A 26765-nucleotide genomic window follows, 5' to 3' on the forward strand; every position below is an offset into this window, starting at 1 on the left:
AGGCTAGGGAGGGAATGTGCCTCACTAGGAAACCTGCCGTACGATGATGGAAGTTGGCATGTTTGCCAGTGATCTCATGTTATTTGGGATAGCAGATCCAAAGGAGACCGCTAAGAATTCCAGACTTCTTAATTGTGTGCAAAGTAGTAACAGATGACATTCAATATTAGTAAGTACAAAGTAAGGAACATTAAAACAAGGAGTCACAGTTATACATGTTTGGAGAAAGCCTTGGCTGCAGAGGTGAAAAGGGCAAATATAATGGGAGGAATCCAATGTCTTCTGATCATCCTGTCAGTGCAAGCTTTTCTGCTTACTGGACAGAATAATCTCCTCCCCTTCCCTCGCACCTTGTTCTGGGGAGGCAGAGGAGGAGGAGGGAAGAAAGCCCTATTGCACTAGCAGGAGCCTTTGCACGGATCTCTGCTAGTGCACAGGGTTAGTTGAATATTAGGAATGTTCAGGGAAGGGAATGAAAATAAAATAGTAACTAAGTGGTTGTATATCTTTTCCCAGGATTGGGAAATGTTTGTGGATTTTGAAACTATTTTTTTACAGTGGAAAAGATAGCTTCTCTTGAGATGCTGAATGGTTCTTGTTTCTGTCAAAGTCTATTTCTGATCAGGTTTTAGATTTGCTTTTTTCTTCTTACAAGTCTCCAAATGCCAACACTGATCATTCCATGGATTTCTGTCTTGACAAAAAGACATAGGCTGTTATGTGGTGGGAGATGCTTCAACCGCCTTCCAGTTCTTACGTATTTTCTTCTGAGCCCTGATATTCAGAAAGTGGGCTCAAGAGCTCTCCAAGTCATGGGGAACCTGGAACACACTACCACATACATATAACTCCTGCTACAGGATGATCATGGATTTCAACCAGAGCATGTAGAAGATTCCATTTGAAGTATATGGATTTGGTCAGGTCCCTTCCAGTCCTACACTAACCCCTTCCCCATTTCAGTCCTCACCTGATTTCACTGGTACTTGTTTCCATGTAAGTGCATTTAACAGCATGCGAAGATTGTATGTGTGTGTAGTCTGAATAATTGTGCACAGACATAGTTTCTTTTATTTCATACATGGCATTTTCCCCTTGCACAGTTGGCAACCCATTATGAAGTTCATCAATGATCAATATGAGAAGTACCTCCAGGAAGAGCTTAATATTAACCGGAAGAAGCGGATACCAGATACCAGAGTCCACTGCTGTATATACTTCATCCCTGCCACCGGTCACTCGTACGTATTCTCCTTTTGGACTGTACCACCTCCCTGTCTCCAAGAGGAGCAGAGCAAATAAATCTCATGCCCCAGATTCTAGATACTTACTTGCCTGCTACTGACACTTCCCTTTTTTGTCTCCTTGAGATTGGTTTCTTAGTACCTTTTTCTTTATGCTGAATTTTCTCAAACAGGGGTTCCTTTTGCAGCTCATGAGTCGGAACATTCATAGGGTGTAACGGTTAGAATATTGGGCTGTTTTGAGAGCCAGGTTCAAATCCTCGCTCACCCGTTTCTCAAGGTAACCTGCCTCATGGGGGGGAAAGAGGGGGTACACCATCAACCAGAGCTTTCCAAACTCTGTGTCGCGATATGTTAGTATGTAGGTGTGTCATCCGAATGCTCCCCACGCTCCTCCCAGGGCTGGAAGGGATTTAGTTTAACCTCCAATTTGCTTGTAAAACTGAATTACTGTGTCATGAAATGATGCATGTCTAAAAAGTGTGTCATCAACATGAAAAGTTTGGAAAGCTCTGCCATAAAACCTGGCAAACACAATCCTTTGGAGGAAGGAAGGGCAGGATAAAAAATAAATAAGAGATCATGAATGAAGACCAAATTCCACCAGTCGGTCCTGAGTCTTAATGTGAATAAAGATTCTTATCTGGAACATGGCAAATGCTGACAATAGTCAGTCCCTGGCTTCAAACAGGCCTTAAAGCCTTGTTAGCACTATTTTGAGACACCCTTGTGCTCACACCCCTTTTCTGTTAGGGCTCTGCAATAGGTGCTGATTCCCAGCATGTAAAGGACCTGCTCCACACACACCCTCACTGGGAGTCAGTGTGTAAATCTACATTTCTCTTTCCCACGTATGTAGCCACTGAAACATTAGACTGCCCGTCTAATGGCGCCCCGCAGCTTTCCTCTCGCCCTGCTGCTTGCATGGTAGTCGGTGCCTAGAAGTCTGCCTCATGTATTCCCCTTCTCCCAGGAACATGTGTTTCCAATATAGGAAATGGTTTTGAAGCTATGAGACACCCCATCACTGGCTTTCATGTCCCTGAAATTGCTTTTGGCTACAAGTAGTGTGATACCCCTGCTGGAGGTTAGAACTAGGTGTTCCCTTGGCAGCGGCCACAGACGGCTTGTTCTTGGGCTGTTGGTTTTCTTCGCCAATGTCAAAATGGATGTCTTGGGTTTTTTATATCATTGTGTGGGTTTTTTATCATTGTGTTTTGAGTTGAGGACACAGACCCAGGGATGGGTGAGAACGTGTTTCTGAATAAACTTGAGTTGCAGCTTAGCTGGCAGGTTATGAATGGGGGGTGGGGGTGAGGAGCAGAAGAAAAACCTTAGTGAGGGACAGTAAAAAAGCACATGGAGAACTCTGGATCTCCTGATAGTTCTCAGTGCACTAGAACTTCTTTAGCATGGCGTATCATCCCACTTCAGTGGCTGCAGTTTGGTGACTGAAATTAGTTGTAACAAGGCTTTCCAATGGGAATGATAGTACATCTCACTTTCCCTTAACCAGTGCGGTGTAGTGGTTAAGAGCAGTGGACTCGTAATCTGGGGAACCGGGTTCGCGTCTCCGCTCCTCCACGTGCAGCTGCTGGGTGACCTTGGGCCAGTCACACTTCTTTGAAGTCTCTCAGGCCCACTCACCTCACAGAGTGTTTGTTGTGGGGGAGGAAGGGAAAGGAGACTGTTAGCCGCTTTGAGACTCCTTCGGGTAGTGATAAAGCGGGATATCAAATCCAAACTCTCTAACCTGCCTGCTTCATTATCATGGAATACTAATTTGGCACAGTCTGCTTGATACCGAATATAATTCTATATTCCTGTAGGTTCAGAAGGGTGTGTGTGTGTGTGTGTGTGTGTGTGTGTGTGTGTGTGTGTGTTGGTAGGCAGAAGACTCAGCTTGCATGTAGATATGTCTTCGCTCTTTACAATCCTGCTTTCCCCCCACTCCTTCCTCAAGAGACCCAAGGCTGCTTCTGTTACTTTTTAGTCATACACAGATGTGTGTTGCTTGCATGTGTGTATTTTGCTGCCAGCCTATCCATGTCTGCCATGTTGTGAAATCTCCACAAATATTTTCATAATTGGGGGAATTAGAAGCTTGCTTCTCTCCACTTGTACCAGGGATGGGTCTCCAATTGATGTACACCGTATGCAAAATCTATAGCTGGAATAGCTTAGTCAGTAGAGCATGAGACTCTTAATCTCAGGGTTGTAAGTTCAAGCCCCATGTGGGGTAAAAGATTCCTATACTGCAGGGGGTTGGACTAGATGACCCTCACAGTTCCTTTCAACTCTGGGAGTCTATGAAATGCATACTTAACTTACCCTGTTAATGACAGAACTGTGGTGCAACTGGATCCTCTATTTGCTGTCAGGTTGTTCTTGGTTGGTAAATGTCATAGATGCTCCTCCACAGGGGTTGCTCACTAATCTGTGAAGTTGTTTTGGCAGACACCTAATGATGATTGGGCCGCTTGCCATATTCCCTTAGTTTGGAGTGTGAGAAGTGTATTTTATTCGTATTAAGAGACACATGGATGTGGTTATGCTGCGTAATCCAGAACCCAGCACCATACGCAGACTCCACTGGATCTCATACTTCAAAAACTAAAAGCTTATAGCCCTCAGAGTTGTGGAGAGAAGCATGGAAATAGCTGATCAATATCATGGAAATATCATGTGATTCATGATGATGTCCATGAACTAGGAGGGATTTTCATGGGTCTTTCCTAGTCAGGAAACCACTGCAGGGAGAGAGGTGGTGTGGATGGCAGGTTATAGCCACAAAGGCATGCAGGCTTCCAGATACACAAAAGCCCCCAAACATGCCAATAAGATCAAAATATGTCTTTGGTTTCTCCCTGTTCTAATTAAGCCACCCGTGGGTTTTGGCACCATCTCTCTGCAACACATGCATTTTTCACACGCTGCCTGTATTAGCATATTATACATCAAACTTCAGTGCCTTTGAGACATGAGGCCAGCTTGCAGTGAGCACTGCTTTCTGGGATGATGGAATTTGGATTAAATTCAATTCAGCTGAAGTCTATTTTTCTTTTTTCTTTTCTTTTTTGCAATAGTCATAAATATTTATCATATACTGAGACAGGCGAGAACCGGGAAAGCTCAGAGTGGCTTTTACGAGCCTTTTGAATCCCTTGCTCCAGTCTGTAAGCCAGAGCTATTGTCCCATCTCATTACAGCCCTAGTTTGACGGATTGCCTGCCCCTATCTCAAAACCGTCTACCAGCATTTGTGAAAGCTTCTCATTTTTAGCTTGTTCTAAAGTAGAACTTTTGTGCAAATCATCTGATGACTTCCCTGTCCTCTTGTAGCTGAACTGTGCATCTGTGTTTCATATATATCAGGACGGGCCATTCTGAACGAGCAAGACTTGAGACCAGACTGATGTTCCCCAGGACAGTAAAACTCATTTTTAAAGGGCTGAGTTATTTTATACTGGAGTGGAGGGAAGGAGTGGCCAAGGTACTAACATTGCAAACACTCCCCACCTTATAAATTCACCATCAGGCTCTATTTTGACATCTGGAAAATCCAAGCGGTTGTGAATCAGGACACCTTCTTAACTCTGCAGCTCTACTGATGCTTGCTCCAGTACTCTGTATTTCTTTCTTTCTTTGTCTCTCTCTCTCTCCCTCCCTCCCTCCCTCCCTCTCTCCCTCCCTCCCTCCCTCCCTCTTCTCTTGCTTTGCACAGCACACAAAGCCAAACTCTGGTTTACTGGGACTATGCAAATGCACAAGCTCCTAGAGGGGAGTTTGCAGCTGTTTTGCTCCTCTCTGGGCACATAGTTAAGCCATGCTTTGGCTTAGTGTGCCATTTATACTGGGGCTCATTGTTAACTATGAGCTTCAACAAAGAACAAATCTTGGGTAGGGGAAATATGGAAAACTTGGCCACAAGCCAGATCAGGTTTTTATTTATTTATTTAACAAAATTTATATACTACTTGATGGTTAGAGAACCTAACCATCTGCTGACTTAAGTGTGTCATCCAAACTAGGCCACCATGTGTTTGTGTTACAAGTTCCACATCAGACTGTAGAGGCTGAGTTGACTCTGTGATTTCCTGATGTGGATGCTGATTTGAGAAACAGTACCATGATGTACAGGAACTTCTTGTCATCCTCTGTGCTCATAACTTCACTATGTGGTAAAGGGCTTGATTCTATGTCTAGAGGACAGCTTGTGTTGTGTCTTTTGGTGGATGGTGCGACATGTTTTCAGACACTGCCTGCTTCAGAGCAAAGGGATAAATGAAAACTAAAGCTGTGAGTCAGAGCTGAGTATCTAGTCTGGTGTGACACTGACTGTGAATCCATCTGCACAAATTGTATCATCACTAAAAACCATTAAAAGCATTATAGCATTATAAATATATAAAAAACATTATATTCAGCATCTTGACTAAAAGATGCTGAATAAAAGTGCAAAATTTAAGTGGTTTTAGTAGGTCATAAAAGAGCACGTGACCATCTTAACCAGAACATCCTGTGTCACTGTGGTGCACCTGCACATACCTTTTAAATACAGGACTAAGTCATGCTGAATACAGTCACAATAGGGAGAATTCAGTGCCATGATGTGTGGACTGTTCCTTCTGCACATGTGTGTCAGCTTGCTTGATGAAGTGATCCCCTGTGCACTATTCTGTGGGTTTTCCTGACCTCCCAAGGCAATTGGGGGGCATGCAAAGAGAAAAAAGAGAGGGGAAAGCCCCCAGTGTGTTAAGTCAAAGCCCTTGCACAGGGCTTCTGCTTATGGGGTGTGTTGGGTGAATCCCACTCATAGTTAACAACTTAGCTGCTTCTGTACCATTTTTATGAGAGAGTGGCCTGTACAAGTGGCATCCCTCACCTTTTCTTCTGATGGCAGTACCACTTGCTTGGAAGATAATAGCTTTGGTAGACCCTGCCCAACCTTGCAGAACACTTTACTGTTCTACCTTCTGTGTTCGCACTCACACATCCCCTGAGTTTTCCTGCTACATAACATGCATAAATAAAAGGATGCATTGTGAGACTTTTTCATCATGGTGATGAGGTTAGAAACAAATACTAGCAGTACTTATTTAGAAGATTTATAACCCACCTTTCACCCTCTGAATACTCAGGGTGCACTGTGACATTTAGCATAATGAAACAACCAGCAGAATCCTTTCAAGGTACCTAAGGCCCATTTGAAATGGCCCAAGGTCTCTAAATTGGGTGCATCTCCTCAGCAAGCAGCCTCCTCTCTGGTATCCCACACTTGCCCTCATGTGGCAGGCTGACACTGGTACCTTCATACTCACCTACCCAACTCTACTGTGGAGCACTCTTTCCAGGCGCTCACAATTCTCTGGCTTCTCTGCTTGTCATCCGTGTGTGTGTGCATGTAGAAGATGTTCAGTACTGTCATCGTCTCCTTGAGCTCTTCATTCTAACAGGCTCTGTTCTTCTGCTAGCGGCTTTTTCCTCCCTTGGCAAAGTGTGCCAGGCCACGTGCAGAAGCCTTGCAGGCCAAAAAGATAAAAATAAAAATCCAATCAAAACTCTCATGTTCCTCTTTTTTTTCCCTGGAGGAGGGCGGTTGAATGGATCTCCCCCCCCCCCCCCGCCAGGAGGCAAACTGGTAGGACTAGTAGAGGGGAGCTTATAGCCCCTGCAGCCAGGATTTGCCCCTTTGCCTAGCTAGACCAGTGTTGATGCAAACTCAGGTTTAATTCGGTCCTGACTACCTTGCTGAGTGCAGAGTAGAGTAATAGTGCTGTGGCGCCGTGAAGCTGCTTAACTTGCTTTCAGGATTAATGCAAAAAACAAAGCACACTTTCTTTTTGTGGGTCATTGGTATGAAATGGCTACTCCCTGTAAACAGGCAGACCCAGCCAAGATATTTTGGAAAGCTGGTGGTGTGTGTGTGCGTGCACTTTTGGTCTGCTAAGCATTTGGCATTGTGTTTGTTGGCAAAAACAATCCCTAATTAGGAAGGCTTCTAGGAGCTGAAATTCTTGGGCCTTCTGTTTTTGCTGATTCCTGCACAGTGAGGGTGCTTCACACATGTTGATTTTTCCTATCTGGATTACCACTCCCCTAGATCACCCCGCACCCCCAAAAGCTTTTATGCAGTGTATAGTCAATCATAAGTGACAGATGTGCCTGTGGTGCGGATGCACATAAGGCAAAGAAAACAACATATTTGTCCCATGTAGCAGTGATTAAAGCTACTCCATCCAATAATCCACCTCCATATTTTTCTGCAAATGAATGTGACATGTAGCAAATTCCTAACCCATAATGCTCACAGTTTGTTTGTCCATTGCATTTATTCTTGCCACTCAGAGTGGCATACAAAGGGGTTAACCCTTTTTTTCCTCTTAGTAACCCTGTAGAGTAGGCTGGGCTGAGAGAATGACTTGAACCTGTGACTCCACAGGCCAAGAAGCATCCATCGTGCATACACTAGCAGGATTTATAGCTGCATATAGGGTGGAGAGAAATGTAATCTGTCTTGAGACTTAGGGCCAAATTAGCGAAAACACACTTCTTTTTTAAAAAAGTAAACAGCTGGTGTGAGGGGTCCAATTGGGACGAGGGGGCTTTAACCCTTTGTCCTCAATGTAGCCCTGGTCTAGGACATCTAGTCCATCTACCAACAATGTCTATGTCTAAAATGCTTAAATGTGTTCAGGTGTAGTTTGCTCTCACTTGCTCTTTGTCTGTTGCAATCATCATATATCTGTTGGTGGCAATTGCCACAAATGCTTCCAGGAAAACCACCCTGCAATGTACGCCTCACAGACAGGCACTGTCTGGCTCACCTGGTCATGAAGGCCTGCTTCATAACCAGCAGCCTAAGTGATCAACTTACAGCGACCAAATAGTGTTTCCAGCCCCCATTTGGTTACCTATTGAGAACGTAGTCATGTTAGAGGCAAGAGGATACCTGGCTGGTGGGGCAGAAGGACCAGAGCCTTCACCCCCCTCTACTTCACACCCTAGATCAGCTGTTGGCCTCCTGAGTATTGCACAGAGTGAGTTGCTTCCTTGTGGCATTTCAGTGCTTCTAGAAAGGCCTACCGTCAGTTGGGAAGGGAAGTGGAATGTCTTATGTCTCAGCATCCTTGGTCTCCTTTTCGTTTTAAGAAGTCCTTTTATTTTGCTTTTAGCCTCCGGCCGCTGGACATTGAATTCATGAGGCGCCTGAGCAAAGTGGTCAACATTGTCCCTGTCATCGCCAAAGCAGACACATTAACGCTAGAGGAGAGGGACTACTTCAAGCAAAGGGTAAGAGGGATGGTGCCTTCTTCTCTGACCTTTCTGAGGCTCTTGTGTCCTCTCCTGCTGCTTCCCCTGTGCAGGTCTCTGAATCCCAGTTGCTGGCTAGGAGCCCAGCACATTCCTCGGGCCGCAGCTCAGAGCAATCTTGCATGGTGAGACGAAAAGGTCTTCATTGATCTCCAAGCCATTGCATGTATTTCTCTTGGCTTGGTCTCTCTCTCTCTCTCTGTGGAGAAGGAATAAATTCAATTTCCCATTCTGATTCTTTTTCCTTCTGCAAATCTTTCTCCTGGATTTTAAAGACAGTCCAGGCCTGCTGTCCAAATGGCTACAGAAGAAGTGTACCATCAACCCCCTGCTTTTTCCACCTAACTCTGCAACATATGCCCAGCCATGTGACTAATAACTTAAGAGGTGTATATGCTGCTCTCATCCTGCTCTGGCTACCTATCCTTCTATCTTCCACTGCTACCTTTTGACCCAGTAACTGTAAATTAACCCTGAATTTCTCCTTGTACAGTCGTACCTTGGATCTCAAACACCTTCGCTCCCAAACAAATCAGTTCCCGAATGATCGAAACCCGGAAGTGAGTGTTCCAGTTTTTGAACGATATTTGGAAGTCGAACGTCTGGCGCCACTTCTGATTGGCTGCAGGAGCTTCCTGCAGCCAATCAGAAGCCATGCTTTGGTTTCCAAATGTTTTGGAAGCCGAATGGACCTCTGGAACGGATTCTGTTCGACTTCCAAGGTACGACTGTAGTAGGAAATTGAGGGCATGGGTCAATTTCCAACCATTGTTGCCCTTGGAGTAAAACATCTGTTTGTGAAGCTGCATTAAGCAGCATGGATCAAGGAGATGTACCAAAAATGACACCCTCAAACTTTGATGCTCCTTAGAACTGCACTGCACTTAGTATTTAATATTGTATCTCCGCCTTCTCCAACCGGGTGTCATTTAACCAAGAGCTGTACTCTGCAGGGTATATGCAAGATCCTGGACTCTGCTTTTCATAGAGAACAGGGACTGGGGAGCTTGTGGCTCTGCAGATGCTGTTGGACTCCAAACTCCCACTAGTCCATGTCAGCATGGCCAGTGGGGGTTGGAGTTGGAAGAGCCCAGGTTGGGGAAAGCCAATTTATCTAGTCAACTATCTAGTTGTTGTTTATTTACGATAAGGAAGGAACCCATCAGTTTCCCAAGTCTTTTCCCAGATGCTGTTCAGAACTCAGGCACCCTTACCATTGGTAAGGTTTCTACATCATGGGCCTCAGACCATGGCATCAGCTGGCTTGATGAAGAACATGGCCACATACTGCAATTCCCATCTGTTCCAGTTTGAGGACTCCACTGTTGGAGCAGTGTGCCTCTGAATACCAGATGCTGTGAAGTGGGCTCAGGTCCACATTCCTGGCTTCCTATGGGCATCTGGGCATCCACTGTGAGATTGGGGTGCTAGACTAGGTGGGCCAATGGCCTGATCCAGCAGAGGTGTATTTACATTCTTATGATAGCTTTTTCAATAAAGGTATTTTATTAGCATTTCTGACTAACCACAGGCTTCTTCTGTTCCCTGCATTGTTTTTCCCACAGATCACAGCAGATCTCCTTGCCAATGGCATTGATGTCTACCCACAGAAACAGTTTGATGAGGACTCTGAAGACCGACTAATAAATGAGAAATTTAGAGTAAGTGAGCGGGTCCTTCCTTGACTTGTTTAGCATTTGCTCGAAGGCAAACAGAGCCTAAAGCATCCTTCTCAATGGTCATTTGTCAAGGAAAAGAATACTTAAGTGAAAAGTCAAGTTATGCCTGTGAAATTCTCAAAATCGCTCATCTCTCATGAGCCAGTGTCCAGGAGAGGCTTGCCTAGTTTGGCTGGGTGACCCTCTTAACCTGTTTCACTGGCTCAGAAGAGCTAAAGTGGATGTTGGAACTCTCTGAAATAAAGGAGTATGTGGTGGTGATAGTGGTGGTGGGGTAACAGGAATTAACACATTTCCGACTTAATGAAGAAGGGTTGGACTTCATGAGCCCCAATTTCTGACACTTTGCAATTTAACTGTAGGAAATGATTCCGTTTGCTGTGGTGGGCAGTGACCAGGAATACCAGATAAATGGAAGGCGAATTCTGGGAAGGAAAACGAAGTGGGGCACAATTGAAGGTAAGAGCTCTTTCTCCTGTCTCTTGCTTCCTAGTAATCTTTAAACTGTTAAGACTGCCAAAGAAACACCTTAGAGGCCCCTCCAGTCTCCTGGGCTGCAACAGCACTCCCCCCACTGGCCATCAGTAGGGCTGTGCAGAGCCCCGCTGATCTGCTGCAGGGACAATCTGACAGGCCTATCCACCTTGGAGGCCCCTGGAGACACCTACCTTTCCCAGGATCCATCCCTAAGAAATTTGAGGGAGCAGGACTCAGGGTTTGTTTGTTTTTTAAATAAAAAAGTTAAAATAGGATTTAAAAGTATGGTCAAGATGAGGACCGCACGGGATCAGATGCTCTTGCTTGCCAGCTGGCAAGCTGGAACATCTGATCCCGCACAATGCTGCTCCTTTGTGAGCAGCTTCCCTGCACATGAGGGAAACAAACTGCTTGTGGAGGAGCAAGAGCCAGCACCCTGCAGCACTGGTTCCTCCCACCACTTGCAAGCTGGCAAGTGGGACTATTTGATCCTGTGCAGTGTTGCTCTTTTGCAAGTGGCTTCTCTTCATGCAAGTGAAGTTGCTCTACTCATGAAGAAGTAGCGAATGGCTCAGGGTTGGTGCAGTAGCTGAGGCTCAGGGTTGGTGCAGGGTTGGTGCACTACCGCTCAGGGTTGGTGCAGAAAAGCTGCTTCCAAAGCAGTGGCTGCATTCCCATAGGATTGATGCCTCTATTCAGCTGGGCAGAGGCATTGTTCCTGCAAAGTCATCAGGCGCCTGCAAAGACGCAGCCGCTGGTAGGGTAGGTCTCAGCCTTTTCCTACAGTTTTCCTGCCCTACCTGCCTTTTCTTCCTGCCTGATACCCCACCCCTGACAGCCAAGGGCCATCAAACCTGCCTCACAGCAATCTGTGGCTTGGGCGTTGGCCAAATCTGGTCACAGCTCTACTGCCTCACGACTGTGGCCTCCCCTGTAACTAAGACTAAGTGCATGCAAATTAAATAAGCACACATTGCCTCCCTATGTTATCCCTGCTTCTGCTTCTCTCTCTTTTTCCTTTGTGGTGCCCCTGTGTTGAATTTTAGGCTGTAAACTTCTTGGACCAACCCTGTGTACTGATGATGCCATATAAATACTAAGGATTTAATTCATGCTAAATATAGGATCTTAATACAACTGAAATCTGGGAGAGTATATTTGGCAGGCAGGAGATATTTGTTTATTATGGAAGCCACTTTGAGAGAGCTTTACTCTTAAATATTTGAAATGAAATGAAAGTCATGGACCTTAGGCCAGGCTGCTGAGAAAAGCCCCTTTAACTGTTAGATTTGGATGGGGAATTAGTAAACTGCGCAAGCTTGTGAGCCTGCTTTGCCCCAGACCCTGTAGATTATTAAACATGGGCAGAGTCAGTTACAGATACTCAGGTACCTTTTGGAATATGCAAGAGTATCTCATATACTTCAGTTACTACAGCTACTCTTGACTACTCCACAAGCTTTTCATGGGGTGTCTGAATGGCGCTCATAGATCACCACAGTTTGAGAAACATGTGATTTCCTACTGGAAATGTTTGTGTGTTCCCTCAAAATTGCCTCTACCATGTCAACTGCAACATCAAATGATTCCCCTCCCCTGTGTTACTCCTTTTGTACATCTAGCGGCACAAGCTACACTTGTTTTGTTGCCACCTTTTTATTTCTGTGGGTTTCTCTGATTTGTGATTCTTTGGCTCCTTGGTTAGAAACATTTTTCTCAAAGCAGGATTTCTCTAAAAAGAAAGGCCTTCATTTTAAGCCTTCTGGTTCCCCCCTGTGGCCAATCCTTGGTAACTCATGGAATCAGTGAGGCCATCACAAAGCAGGGTCTTCTTGAACTCATGACACTTGCCTTGTTGCCTATATATAAATGACTGAGAGTGGGGACACTCTACACACACTCTGTAAAGAGAGAGTCCCAAGGCAACGCTGTTTAGACACTGTGAAGAACTTGTCCTGTTCCTCAAACCCAGGGGGTGAGGAACCGGTTGTCTTCCAGATGTTGTTAGACACCCAACTCCCATAATCCCTGACCTTTGGCCATGCTGGCAGGGGCTAATGAGAGCTGGGAGCCCAACAACATCTAGAGGGCACAGCTAGCCCTGTTCTAACCTATGCTAGATCTTCAAGGGCCACTATTGAGAATTTAAACTATGCTCCAGACACTTGCAAGTTCTTTGGGTATTGATGTGGTTTGTGAATCTGAAGTCTAGTGTGTATTGATTTTGTGCTCATATCAAGTATTGTATCCTTCTTTTACAGTTGAGAATACAACGCATTGTGAGTTCGCATACTTGCGGGATCTCTTGATCAGGTTGGTAACAGTTTCAAGGGAGAAAGAGGTTGGGGGGGTGTTAATTCAAGATTCCTTAATTTTGTTTCTGCGATTTAAGAGTAGAGTATGTACAACTTTGTTTTGTGTGTGTGTATATATATATATATATATATACACACACACACACACACACACACAAGTATTTCCTCACATGCACATGTGTGTAATATCTATTTATCTGAAGTAGCATCACAGCCAATGCATCCTGAATGCTACCACCCCACAGCTGGTACTGCTGCTAGTAATTCATTTATTTATTTGTAAATAAAAGTATTTTTGCACCACCATATCATAAAATATCAGGGCAGTTTATACAACGTTTAAACATAAAACTCCAATAAAAACAATATAGGTAAGCATTAAAGTGACTGGCTGATAAAAAAAACCCCCACCTAAACAGCTGTAAAAGCTTGTCAGCATAAAAAGGTCATCAATGGATGCCTGAAAAAAGCGAGTCTGCCTGCCAAATCTCTGTTGGAAAAGTGTTCCAGCAATACCAATGTGCCCAACTCCTGGTTGAGGCCAGTTGTCCCTCTGTAACCTAGGAGGCAACTAGCAGTGATGATCTCAGTGAACCAGTTGGGATATGAGGGTTCAGGCAGTTATTAAGGTATCCTGGTCTACTATACTTACTTCCCATGGCAGCACTCAGCTGCCCTGTCATAGGAATCTGACAAAGAGAGACCGTCTGGGTCAATCTACCCCAGTGCTGTCCATTCTAACTAGCAGCAGAGTTTCAGGCAGGGGTCTGCCAAAGTTACTGAAGATGTCAAGAGCAGCATCTCAGATTTTGCATCTGCAAGGCACTGCTTTTACAGCCCTTCTCCGTTACATTCCTGTGTCAAGCTGTTGTTGATTTTATTTCCAACATCAGAAAGATCTCTTTTTAATCCTCTCTCCTCCTTCCCATAGGACACACATGCAAAACATCAAGGACATTACCAGCAGCATCCATTTTGAAGCCTACAGAGTCAAACGCTTGAATGAAGGCCAGAATATGCTCTCCAATGGCGTAGCTGAAAAAGAGGAGTTGGTGGCCAATGAAATGTAACACTCCATGCCTAAGCAAGGACCCAGCCTGCTCTCTTCCTCTCCCCCTCCCGCCCCACACTTTTCTTTTCGTTAAAAAAAAACAAAACCCAAGAAAAACCCCATATAAACTCTATGCCACTGTTGTTTTCCCCTCTCCACCAACAATACCCAAGCTGCTGACATTAACTGACCAAATAACAGTACTTTTCTGTAATAAATGTAGTGTCTTTCTCTTTTCTAGTGTCTGTGATGTGAAACATCTATTCTGTTCTTCTGTGTAGGCTGTAGTTACTGATCCCTAGGGAGGGGATGAGGGAACCTCAACAGGATATGCATTGGTTTGATGTTTTACTTTAGTTGTGGCCTCCTTGCCATAGGTCCTTTACTGTGATAGGTGAGCGTCCCTTTCTTGAAACTGGGGGAGCTCCTACTAAGGCTGAGATGGACGTTGTTAGAAAGCACAGACTGACTCCCCCCCTCTGTCCCCTTTGGTCAATTGGGAGGTGAACTGTAAGTTTCATAGACAGTTGCCCTAGTGTTGAAGTTGAATGTGATACCTTGTGTTGTGCCATGAGTTGAAGCTATTAAGTATGGGGCACAGGGCTGCGTGAAAGAGAGAAGAAGGTGCCGCACATTCCATATCCTATCCATGCAGTTTCACCTCCAGTTAAAGCAACAAAAGTTGCAATCCTGACCAGGTGATCTGGATGAGGAAGCTTTCATTAGCAACTTGGTTGATACAGGCCTGGTGAGGCACTGGTGGATGCTAGGTCAGACATGCCACCAAAGCATCTCCCCACCCTTATGAAAGTGAGAGAGAAAAGAGAGGTGCTCCTGTCTGCCTTCTTTGTTTCAGTGGTTCAAGTCTATGGTAATCTTCCTCTTGAGCCACTTGATTTCCTAGTGCCAAAGGTTTATTGTTCTGTAAACCAGAGTGAGAAGGGGAAAAGCACTGTATGTTTGTTTTTAGTGTGTGTGTGTGTGTACGTGTGTTTGTGTTCCTCTCTCTTTTGTATCTTATCTCCACCCATTTCAAGTGAAGATTTTCATGACCTAGATAAAAGTTTTTTAACGTGAGGGTAGAGTGAATGGAGTATTATCAGAAGGCACAATTCCACCCAGCACTATGCACATCTTACTCCCTGCATGTCTGATCTATATCCCCTTTCCTTTTAAAAAAAGCCAGCAATAATAGGGAGCCAGCTTGCTCACTGGAGAAAAGGTCTACTATGGGATCAAATGTAAGTCACCTTGATTCTTAGGACATTCCTCTCCTCCCCAATCCCCCTGTCCCTTTAATCTCAGCTGAAAAGAGTTCAATCTTTCGAGCTCTTGTTTTAACCTGTTTCTTATTTAAAATGTTAGAGAGGCTATGGGGTGTGTGTGTTCCTGGCTGTTTCTCATTGTGCAGCTTTATGTGTGTATAACTTTTCTAACTATCTGTGGCTAAAATTCCTTAGGTCTGCACATATAGATGGGCCATGCATGCAAAAAGGAATAGGGAACCTGTAATCTTGCAGATGCTGTTGCTCAAACCCCAACTCCCATCATCCCTGAGCAATGGGCAAGCAACAACATCTGCAGAGCCACAGGTTCTCCACCCCCTGCTCTGTATTAAATGCTGAGCCCCAGGATCTTGCATGCATTCTGCAGTAATGCATGGCCCTTGGTTAAGCACACAGCTTAATCCAAGATTGTCAATTTACACAATACAATTTTCCAGATGATCTCTGTGCTTGAGGGCGGTTGTGAAGTAGGGATCATGTGGAAGCTGTTTGCCCCATCAGCTGGCCCGAATACTTGAGGTCCTATGCCTACTTTCCATGCCACACTTTAATACTGAAGCAGAGTTGTGCCAGTTGCTCAAAGGGTTCTTTTTAACATTGATTTCATTCGAGTACTTCAGTCAGTCTTAACTCCAGTAGTCAGGCAACTAAACTCTGACAAACCCAGAAGTTCATTTGTGCAACCCATTTGGTTCATTTGTGCAACTTCCGGGTTTGTCAGAGGAAACATCTCTTTGCAGAGAAAGGGGGAAAGAACTGCTTGCTAAACACTTACCCGATTTGGAGGGGCAGAGGCCATGTTCACAGTTATGGAAAAATAACCAAGAGAACCAGCAGTCACAGCTTTCTCTTCCTCAGACAGCAAATCTTAAGTAGCCAGCTCTATAGAACCACCACCTCTTGTGCCATGTGCAGAAGACTCTCATCACAGCTCCTTTTCCAAAGTGGAAAGCCCTGAGCCATGCTGCCCTCTTGTGGAGCTGCAAAGAACAGAACGGGCATGCTGATGCCTGGCTTTCAGAAAAGGCAAATGATAAGTTTTCATCTTGCTCTCACTGGCACTGATGTAGCCCACTCTCAGCATGCCTAAGGGGAATGCTTCACACTTTAACACACAACACACAGGGATCTCAGCCAGTGGCCACTTTCGTCTTGCATGTCCTTAGGATGCAAGCCTACACACTGACTCTAACCAAGACTTCCCAAGAGCTTACTTGCTGCTTCCACAGTGTTCCCTGACAAGTGCTTTCCTTTATGACTCAAAAACTGTGTCAGGCATTTAGTTCACTTGTTTTGCCACTCATGGCCCTCAATGGATGCATCTGCACATATTCTTTGCTCAGAGGCACTCATACGTTGTTGTTGTTTTTGTGTTGCAAGTTAAATCTAAGCCTGCCATGTTAACTTTTTGTGTTGTGCCTCCCAAACATAAAAATGAATAAACGGAGGACTCTTTACTGAGCTGTGTTAAGCTGAGGAAAATTATTTTTTTTACTTGCTGACTTGCTATATTTTAGCAAAATAAAAATTGTATTAACTAAAAATATATATATTTCAAGTGTTTAAGACTATGAAAAGGGTAATAGAGAATGTCTCTTGGTTTTTTAGATGCACTTCAGCAACATAAAAATTAAAATGCATTGTATCTCGTTTGCCAATATCTCAGCCAGCGAAAGCAAGACAAAAATGGCTTTCTCCTTTTATATTGTACTTCGGGGCGGGGGGAGGTTTTACCGAATGAAACCAAAAAAATAAATCATCCAAATCTATTAAAAAATGGCCTTTTTGAGGATTGTATGCATTATGACAAATTTAGTTCTGTTTTGTATAAATAATAGTGTTTAATATGTATTTCCCAAAAATAAATGTTTCAAATGGAAAATGTCAGAAGGATTATTGTTGTCTTCAGGGCCAAAAGGTATATTTTGTGTAAGCTTTACCTGTGAACTACGCTTTTGCCCAACTGCTCTCCCAGCTTCTAAAGGTTCTTTTGCAAATGGACCAAACGTTGCAACAAATATGAGGTGGTGAGAAAGATAGTAACTTATTTTGCAGAGATGCTTGATTGTCTCTCCCCCTGCCCCCATCTTCAGTGCAGAAGCAGTACAGCAGATTGCCGTTCCTGAACTGATATTTTCAGGAACGGAATCTGACGGAATTGAGGCAAATAGTGGTGATGCAAGTTAAAAAGTAACCAATCACTGTACCACTTGATTGTAAAGCAACAACACCCCAAAACCTTTAGGTGGTTTACAACATATGCAGATGAGGTCTTACCAACTGATCCTGGGAAAGGGATCTTGGGGTGGTAGTGGTGGTGAATAGCTCCATTAAAGGGTTGACCCAGCGCATGGCAGCTGTGGAAAAAAATGAATGCCATATTAAGGATTATTACAAAAAGGATCAAAAATATAACTCCATTATTGTAATGACTTATCAGTTACTAACAGCACATATATATTGGTCAAGAAGAAAACACAGCACATAAAGCACAATAAAATATGTTAAGCATACTATTGAATGTAAAATATTAATTAACATTGTAAAAACAAGGTATTGTGTTAATCATTTTAAAATTAAGACAAACTTGGCATACCGTGTGATTTCTAGTCACCTTGCCTCAAAAACGATACCACAGAATTGGAAAAGTTGCAGAAAAAGGCAACCTAAATTATCGAGATGCTGAAGAAACTTCCATATGTGGAAAGGTTTCAGCAGTTGGGGCTTTTCAGGTTAGAAAAATGGTGAGAGGAGGGACGTGATAGAGGTGTATTAAATGAAACAAGGTATGGAATAAGTGGACAGAGAGGTTTCTCTCCCTTTCTCATACTTTTAGAGCCTGTGTTCAGTTGGCTCTACCACCTTCAGCCACAGCCCAAAAATAAATCTACCAAACTGGGCATCGCCAGCACAGTACAGTCATACCTTACTCCATATTTCTATGTAGTTTTGTCCTCCGGCCCGAGCCAGCAGCAACAGGAGGAGGTGGAGCAGAACTCCACAGGAAGTGTATGAAGAGAGGCCAATACATTCCTCATTGCCATTCTGTAGGATCATCCTAGCAGCATGAGGGGAACAATTCGAGCATGGCCCCCAAACAGTTGTCAGTGACTACACTTAAAAACACTTCTTGGTTAATAAAAAACAAGGGATCCTGTGGCACCTTTTTTTGTGGTGTAAGATTTCCTGGGCCATAGCCCACTGTATCACTTTATCACTTTTAAAAACTGGGCTTTGACCCAAGAAAGCCTTTGCCACAATAAATCTGCTAGTCTTTAAGGGGCCAATTCTGACTTGGTTGTTTTTTCTGTAGCAAACTAATATGGCTTCTCCCATCACCACCCTGCTCCGTATCTTCTTGAACTATGGTATCAAATGCTACCAAAAAACGAATTTTATCTTTTCGATCTTATTGTCTTAACATTTACATTGTTTTCCATAGTGTGGGTTGCAGACCTTAACAACATCTCCATCCTTCAAGACTGTGCATGTTTGCTGAGCCATTGGTGGGAGGAAGACAAATGATATATGCCAATTTTATAGATTTGACACTACTGCAATCCATTTTAGGCTGAGACCTAGAGAAAGGCCGTAGCTCAGTGAGCAGGACCTAGCTCTGCTTTGCATGCAGAAGGTACCAGGTTCAATCCCCAGCATATCCAGGTAGGACTAGGACAGACTCCTGTCCGAAACCATGGACAGCCACTGGCAGCCAGTGGAGAGCATATTGAGTTAGACAAACCAATGGTCTAATTCTGTATAGGGCAGCTTCCTATGAGTTGGGTGGTGGAATCATTTGGCAACTGAATGGTAGTGACTCCTTGTTGCTGTATCCAAAAGTCCCTTGTACTGTGCAGTGAGACTTCCCTTCTTGTAGCTCTAAAATTCTGTGTAACCTGGGATATTCAATGTGGGGCACAAGTGGCACCAATGACACAGGTGTGTGTGCCTTTGTCTCTGTAAGGCTTACCAATGTAGATCACACTAGGACACTATAGATCATTCCATTCATACCTTGCCTCTTCTCCCTTTTCTCCAATGAGCTAAACGCAGCATATGTGACAGCTTCCAACACACACACACTTTATTCACACAGCAACCCTGTGAGGTTGTTCTGTCTGACACATTTATAAACCAAAGGTTCAAAGCAGAAAACAAGCTACATACAACCAAAAACTACGTACATACTGCATACAACCAAAAACTTACATTGCTAACATTTAAAATAAGACTCCCTGGACCAAGCCACTCCTATTGTTTGAAAGTCAACTGATTTTCTAAGTGTTACATGCTTTGCAAAATATTTTTTTTTTAAATGTGCACATGTGTGCTGGATGACAGGTTGGGAATGTAGCGCACACAGAGATACAAGCCACAACTGAAATTAGGGAGACGATCTAGGGGTTGAGTTGCATTTTTTTTCCTGGTGCATTTTTATATTTTACCCCCCCCCCCACCCACCCACCCATAGAACCCATTTCATAAAACGCAATTATTCCAGGTGGCTGCCATGATTATTTGGTCGGAATATTACTATATTTCAATAAAGCTTATTTGGAAGTGGGGGCACAGGCATTGTTTACTGTTTGCTGCCTTAATGGAGGAGAGTGAGAAGCTTCTGCAGTGTAGGGCGGGGGGTCTTGTGGAATTCTTGACATCCCATTTGTCATCCTATCGAAAGGAGAGGGGAGAGAGAAAACACAGAGATAAACTTGTCTGCAGGACTGACTCCAGCCAGGGGCTGTTGTCAATGAACATCCAGTTTGGGGTGGGGGAGGAAGAGGAATGGGACCTGTGACAGAGAGGGATCTCTGTTCAGGATGAGTGGCCCCATTGCACCACGCGACTCCTGTTTAAAAGAGGACCTGCCATAAATATTAAGAATAAAAGAGAACATAAATAATTAAAGCAGCTCAGAGTAAGTGGCTCCTGAAACGTCTGCCTGTTTTAAAAACTAATTACTTGGAGGGTAATCACCACCAGAAGCTGCATATATTTACCCACAATGCTTCCTGTCCTTCCTTCCTACATCCCCCCCCCTCAAATTCTTCTCTATCTCTTAATCATTATCTGAGACATTAATATTCAGAATTCTCTTTTCATCCACATCACACCATAAACTGTGCTGGACTCTTCCATCTCTCTGATTAATAACTTCATTGGAGCCTTATCCCAAAATGCTATAAATCCTCTCTAGAAATAACAACACAGGCGCCGGTGGCAGAAAGCACTGTAGCTTCCAAAGGGGCAGGACTGTCAGTCCTGGAAGGAAAGAGTATAGTTGCTATACAGGAGAGACGAAGGTGCCTTGCTAAAGAAGCGCTGGGCCCATTGTCCCTTTCAATGAATGCACTAGCTTCCTATGTTTGATGTGTGGAGAGGGCTAAGGAAACTTAGAAATGATGCACAGTTCATTGTTGACAAAGCTACTGGCAGGAAGGTTCTTATTTATATATCATTAAAATGCTTCACCACTATTGCAAGTTATACCCAACTTCGGTGGACAATAAAAGAACCAAAAGCAATGCTCATCTGTTAGTGAGAAATTAGGAAAGTATGCATACTTAATACACTTATTGTATATTTATTTACCAACACAAAGGTGAAAATGCTAATTCATAAAATGGTAGCAAGATGTTACTACAGAACTTGGTGCAAATGTCTGCCAGAAAGATAGACTACCTTCTCCAATACATGTACAGTGGTACCTCAGGTTAAGTACTTAATTCGTTCCGGAGGTCCGTACTTAACCTGAAACTGTTCTTAACCTGAAGCACCACTTTAGCTAATGGGGCCTCCTGCTGCCGCTGCGCCGCCAGAGCATGATTTCTGTTCTAATCCTGAAGCAAAGTTCTTCACTTGAAGCACTATTTCTGGGTTAGCGGAGTCTATAACCTGAAGTGTATGTAACCTGAAGCGTATGTAACCTGAGGTACCACTGTATAACCCATCAAATCAGGACATACCGTATTTTTCGCTCCATAGGACGCACCTACCCATAGGACGCACCTAGTTTTTTGGAGGGGGAAATAAAGATTTTTTTTATTCCCCCCCCCAGGCACGGGTCTGGCATGGGGGAAGCCCGAGCTTCCCCTGACCCCAGCCCCCAGAACAGCCTGCTATCCGCAAGCCTAGGGAGCCACGCCGGTCTCCCCAGGCTTGCGGAGAGCTGCGCGAAGCCCGGGCGCGCTCTTCAGCGCGACCCAGGCTTCGGAATGCAGGCAGCTCTGCGCAACCTTTGGGAGCCCGGCGCAACTTCACACCGGGCTCCCTAGGGTTACGCAGAGCTGCACGGAGCCCGGGAGTGCAGGCAGCTCTGCGCAACCCTCGGGAGACCGGCGCGGCTTCACGCCGGGCTCGCGAGGGTTGCGCAGAGCTTCCTGAAGCCTGTATTCACCCCATAGGACACACACACATTTCCCCTTCATTTTTGGAGGGGAAAAAGTGCGTCCTATAGGGTGAAAAATACAGTAAGTACTTTAGGGGAAAATTACACTCCTGTCCCCGTATCTTCCATATTGCATGTAATTTTCAGGTGAAATTAAATGTGGAAGGGCAAGGTGTGGTATGTAGTTTTATTTTCAATATCAGAAGGCGAGTTTCAATGTCCTTATTTTCCAGGCATATTTGAGTCAATTCCAAGGGGCAGTAGTTTCAGAGATCAAAAGGTCAAACAAGTGTTGAAGGATGAGGCAATGAAAGTGTTAAAAGTCCTGGGAAAAATAAATTGTAAGAATGGTATTTTGAGTTCTATTTTCCTGATCCTGAACGAGGAAATTGCCTTGGAAAAGTCATCTACCAATCCTTATTTTAGTCATTCCTGTCTGAGCCCACCAATTCATTAAAGTTGTTTGCTGTACTTGAAGTATTTCTGTGCAGAGCAGTCACACCAAATAATAGATTTATAATTGTTAAGCTGCATAAACATTTAGTCATTCTCGATAATGTGTGCTTCACTTGTGGTAGCAACACATCATGGGTCCTGAGAACAAAGACAAAACAATGTAAGAACACAGATATCACCAATAATACATAATGCTTCCTCACTTGAGTCACCAATATAAAACCTCCTGGCCTCCAATGACTGCAAGGCAGATTTATCAAAAATGTAAGTAAATAAATAAAAAACCTAGTGGATTTGGAAAGGCAACAAGAATTTTTGGATCAAGAAGTAGGATTTGTGTTAGAGTTGACATTATTTTGAAGGCAAGTCAAACGAAGGAAGAAGAATGGAGGCCTGAGAAAGAGTGGATGGGGCTTCTTGCATGATTTGGATTAAATATTAACTTGCTGTACTTGGTTTATGAGAATAAACACTGTTATTAATAATGCATATATTCATTATTAGCGTGGCAGCAGACTACGATAGCGAAGATTGCACAAACAACTTCATTCAATCCCATTCATCTCCCCCCTTTGCACTTTTTACCAACTCTCCTATTTATCTTACATATTTGATTATGGTGATCCATACCTTAAGAGTTAATGGAGATGTTTAAGAAATGTTTTGTTCAACTTCACAGATCCTCATAAATAAAAAAAGGAGAAAGCTTGCTTATTAACCACCTGCATCATAATTTCTTCAAGTGCTTCTTAACTTCTGGAGACAGGGATAATTTGTTATATTCATCCCTTGTCCAGGGGAAAAGCAGAAATTCACTCTGAATTCTAGTGGTGCACTGGAGGTGCTACTAGATGGGTGTTTCTTGTGGGGTGGAAAGTTCTTATGCCTACAAGTTCTTTTGCAGAATCCAAATAATGTCCTCAAAATGCCAGCCTGTATTTTTCAACAATTTAATCAAGATTTACCCCTTCCAGGGGAAATCTAGTAAGTAAAATAAAAACAAAAAGGCTGTTGCCAGTGACCCATTTGCAACATCTCAATTACCCATTTGGAAAATAAGCCTGCATTTGGAAGCATGCTGGGTCACCTGACTCCATTCATTTCTATGACCCAAGCCTTTCCCATGCCAGGAACTCCGAAGGCTGAACCAGGAACTTCATGTTCTACACCTGGGGCCTAACTAAAGAGACATGAAGCCATCAGTCCCTGATATTGGCAGCAATGTGAAGTTTCTGGCTGGTGAGACCTATTATAAATAAGCCTTCTACCATTATCTGGTAAACAGAAAAGAACCTTTCGCCTCCAAAATTTCATTTTTTCCAAGTCTTGCCAATGACCTAAAGAACCTGACTAGAGACCAACACATCATCCAGGACTGCTCCAAGTACAGATGCTCACAACCCTGACCTACACTACAGGCAACTCGGCCATTGTGTCATAGGCACAGCATCCACTGGAAGGGGGCGGACAGAAGATGAAACCATGATGTGCAAGATCCATGTGTGAAGTACTTCTAAACCTTATGGGCCAGGTACAGATCAATCATTCATTTTCAACAAAAGAAGACACAATTTTACACCATGCCACTGTCTGAAATGTGAGCAATGGAAAAGCAAGGCCATGCAAAATCACACAGCAAAACCTTTTGCTATTGTGTTCTGTCTTTGGCTTTTAAGATTTTGCTAAATGTTGGACTATTTCTAGCATGCACTATTATATTTGTATATGTTTCCCCCTCCCCTTTGTGGAAGGCATTTGACTGTTCATGTGCTGTGAATAGATATTCATAGACATATCCCTGAATCAACATATTCTTTTCAGAATGCACCCTTCTTTGTTCATATATTTTCAATATGATAAATATAATGTCAGTATTGAAAGAGCTACACAGTGGTTGCAAGTTTGTTTCCAAGCCCAAGGTAACGTGCTACCTGTGGCCTTTAACACCCTAAATATTCTGGTATCTGGTATTGGCAAGAATTGACTTTTTGCACATGAACCTTTCCAGATCTTTACCCCACCTTCTGAAGTTAGGTTGCAAGCTCTTGGAGAAAGGTTCCTCTCAGTGTGACATACAAACAATGGAACTCCATCCATAGGTATCTGTGTTTGGCTCCTTCACTGCTGCTCTGTGCCATAACTTTCAAGTCCACCCTATTCTCTTGGGTTCTCTCTTCCTCTCAGTGACACCTCAATTCATTGTTCTGGTCCTTTTTATTGATTTTATGCTGCTTGTTGCTGTTTTTATTGCTGTTGTTCATTATGGTGCTTTAGTTTTATTGCTAGCTGCCTTGAAACACATGTAAAAGGTGAAATAAAATACGTAGGAGTAGAGTAGGGGCTAAGGAGTAGAAACTCGGGTATGTCAACTCTAGCCATAAGTCTGAAAATGTACAGGGCCAATCCTACTATTGGACAAAGTGAGGCACCTGCCTGAGGCAGTTGATGCTGCTGGACAGGAACCTGAAATGAATAGTTGGAACAGCTCTGTGTGCTGGAACAACTGTATGTGTCAACATACAGTGGTGCCTCGCAAGACGAAATTAATTCGTTCCGCGAGTCTTTTCGTCTTGCAATGTTTTTCGTCTTGCGAAGCACGGTCCGTCGCAACTGCGCCTCTTCAAGTGGCTTTAAGAAAAAAGTGAACAAACTCGCAAGACGTTTTCGTCTTGCGAAGCAAACCCATAGGGAAAATCGTCTAGCGAAGCAACGCAAAAACCGAAAAACCATTTCGTCTAGCGAGTTTTCCGTCTTGCGAGGCATTCGTCTTGCGGGGCACCACTGTACCTGACTCTACCCTGCCTCCAAGATACCCTGCTACCCTCAGCTATTATTATTTATTTTTTTAGTCACTAGTTATATAGAGGTCTCCAAGCAACTCACAATATACTTAAAACATAAACATCACAATACTGACATATTCATACAAAAACACATGCAATTAATAAAACATACACAAAACCACACACAGCGCCACAGGAATCTCTGGTAGCACACCAACCTCAAAAGCATTATCATCCTAGTCCATCAATAGCCCTTGGTAAAAATATAAGCTTTTACCTGACATTGAAGGTGCCAGGTGGAGGAGAGCATTCTACAGACGGGGAGTCACAACTGAAAAGACCATCCTCCTTTGTGCATCCCTCAAAGAAGGGTCTACAAAGGACATCTAAAGGTCTGGGAAGGTTCCTATCAGAAAAGAAGTTCCAGAATACATTGAGGTCCTGAGCCTTAAGGACCTTTATAGGTCAAAACCAGCACTTTGAATTGGCCTTAGAAGTGTATAGGAAGCCAGTGTAGCTGCAACAGAATTGGTGTGCTATATCATCTGTTTACGTTAAACCAGTAAAAGTCAGGCAGCAACATACTGTGCTCATTGAAACTTCTGAACCATTTTCAAAGGCAGCTCCCTGTAAAGCGTATTGCAGTGGAGGACACTTTTACCACCAGCATTGAAGTAATGCTTTTGTAATAAGGAATGGAGGGAGCCCAGTTTGAAAATTTGCCTCAGGAAAAAAAATGTCTTGGACTTGCATGTCTCAAGACCTGATGTTGCAGTAGGTGACCCAACGGATCTTAGCTAGAAATTCAGCCCTTGGCTTTGTCCTTTTCTTAATATATTCTGTACAAAGATGAAAGGGCATGGTTCACTTCCTACCCAGTGACTCTTTCCTACCCTATTTCCAAGTTTCTTCACCAACCCTGTTGCAGCTATAAGGATCTGCAATATGAATTTATCACAGACATGCTTAGTCAGAATAGTAACAGGAAAAATCAAAAGTGTAAACTCTGACTACACATCTTTGTCCAGTGGGCAATATCAGCTGCAGGACTGACTCCAGTCAGGGTCAGTGGGCAATATCAGCTTTTCAACATCGTGGTGTATCGCCAGCCAAACATGGAGGTTTGGCAATATACTGCGATGTTGAAAAAACAAGATTCACTGGCCTCTGCCTGCGAGACACCAGGTGAAACTGCCCCAGCCCTCACCTTGAGAGCTGAGGCGGTTTCACCAAGGCTCACAGGCTGGGACAATGCAGCTAGTTTGCGCAGCTGGGCTGTGGGGAGGGAACAGAGCCCTCACCCCACCTCTGGCTTGCGGGAGCCAGCACCAGGTTGGGGGCTCCTTTAACTGCTCAACTGAGGCAAGGGCCTCATACTCCTCAGTTGAGCAGTTAAAAGTTGCAGAGGGAGGAACAAGCTGTATTGCCAGTACAGTTTGTTTCTCCCTCCCCTGTCCGTTGTATGGGGGCAGAGTGGGATGTCAGTTTCACTCAGTGATATAGCACTGGTGAAACCGCCAACGCTCCTGAGTCCCTCTGCTAGCAGCGCCTGCTGGAGGAAGGAACTCTTGACTCCCTCCAGCGGACGCTGCTAGCGACATCGCAGTCTGCTACTCTTACTGGTCCTACGCGATATATCGCCCAGGCCTAGTCACAATGTCATACAGTGGTACCTCGGATTAAATACTTAATTCGTTCTGGAGGTCCGTACTTAACCTGAAACTCTTCTTAACCTGAAGCACCACTTTAGCTAATAGGGCCTCCTGCTGCTGC

General features: G+C 44.0%; 1 protein-coding gene and 1 long non-coding RNA gene across 6 annotated transcripts in view; one reads left to right on the top strand and one right to left on the bottom strand.

The window, feature by feature from the left end:
- Positions 1-17247, top strand: part of SEPTIN9 (septin 9) — a 207879-nt gene extending 190632 nt beyond the window's left edge. For all 4 annotated transcript variants that reach the window (XM_081185392.1, XM_081185394.1, XM_081185393.1 and 1 more), the window contains 6 exons: positions 1104-1241; positions 8419-8536; positions 10123-10218; positions 10599-10695; positions 12975-13026; positions 13960-17247. In XM_081185392.1, the coding sequence (XP_081041518.1) occupies positions 1104-1241; positions 8419-8536; positions 10123-10218; positions 10599-10695; positions 12975-13026; positions 13960-14098 (640 nt within the window). In that variant the 3' untranslated portion in view covers positions 14099-17247. The remainder of the gene's footprint in view (positions 1-1103; positions 1242-8418; positions 8537-10122; positions 10219-10598; positions 10696-12974; positions 13027-13959) is intronic.
- The window catches only part of LOC308582412, a 46229-nt gene continuing 20716 nt past the window's right edge, over positions 1253-26765 (bottom strand). For both annotated transcript variants that reach the window (XR_014005670.1, XR_014005671.1), the window contains 3 exons: positions 17643-17722; positions 8566-8754; positions 1253-6764 (listed from right to left, as the gene is read on the bottom strand). This is a non-coding gene — a long non-coding RNA (uncharacterized lncRNA). The remainder of the gene's footprint in view (positions 6765-8565; positions 8755-17642; positions 17723-26765) is intronic.

This window comes from Podarcis bocagei (assembly GCF_964188305.1).
Source record: "Podarcis bocagei genome assembly, chromosome: 2".
NCBI lineage: Eukaryota > Metazoa > Chordata > Lepidosauria > Squamata > Lacertidae > Podarcis > Podarcis bocagei.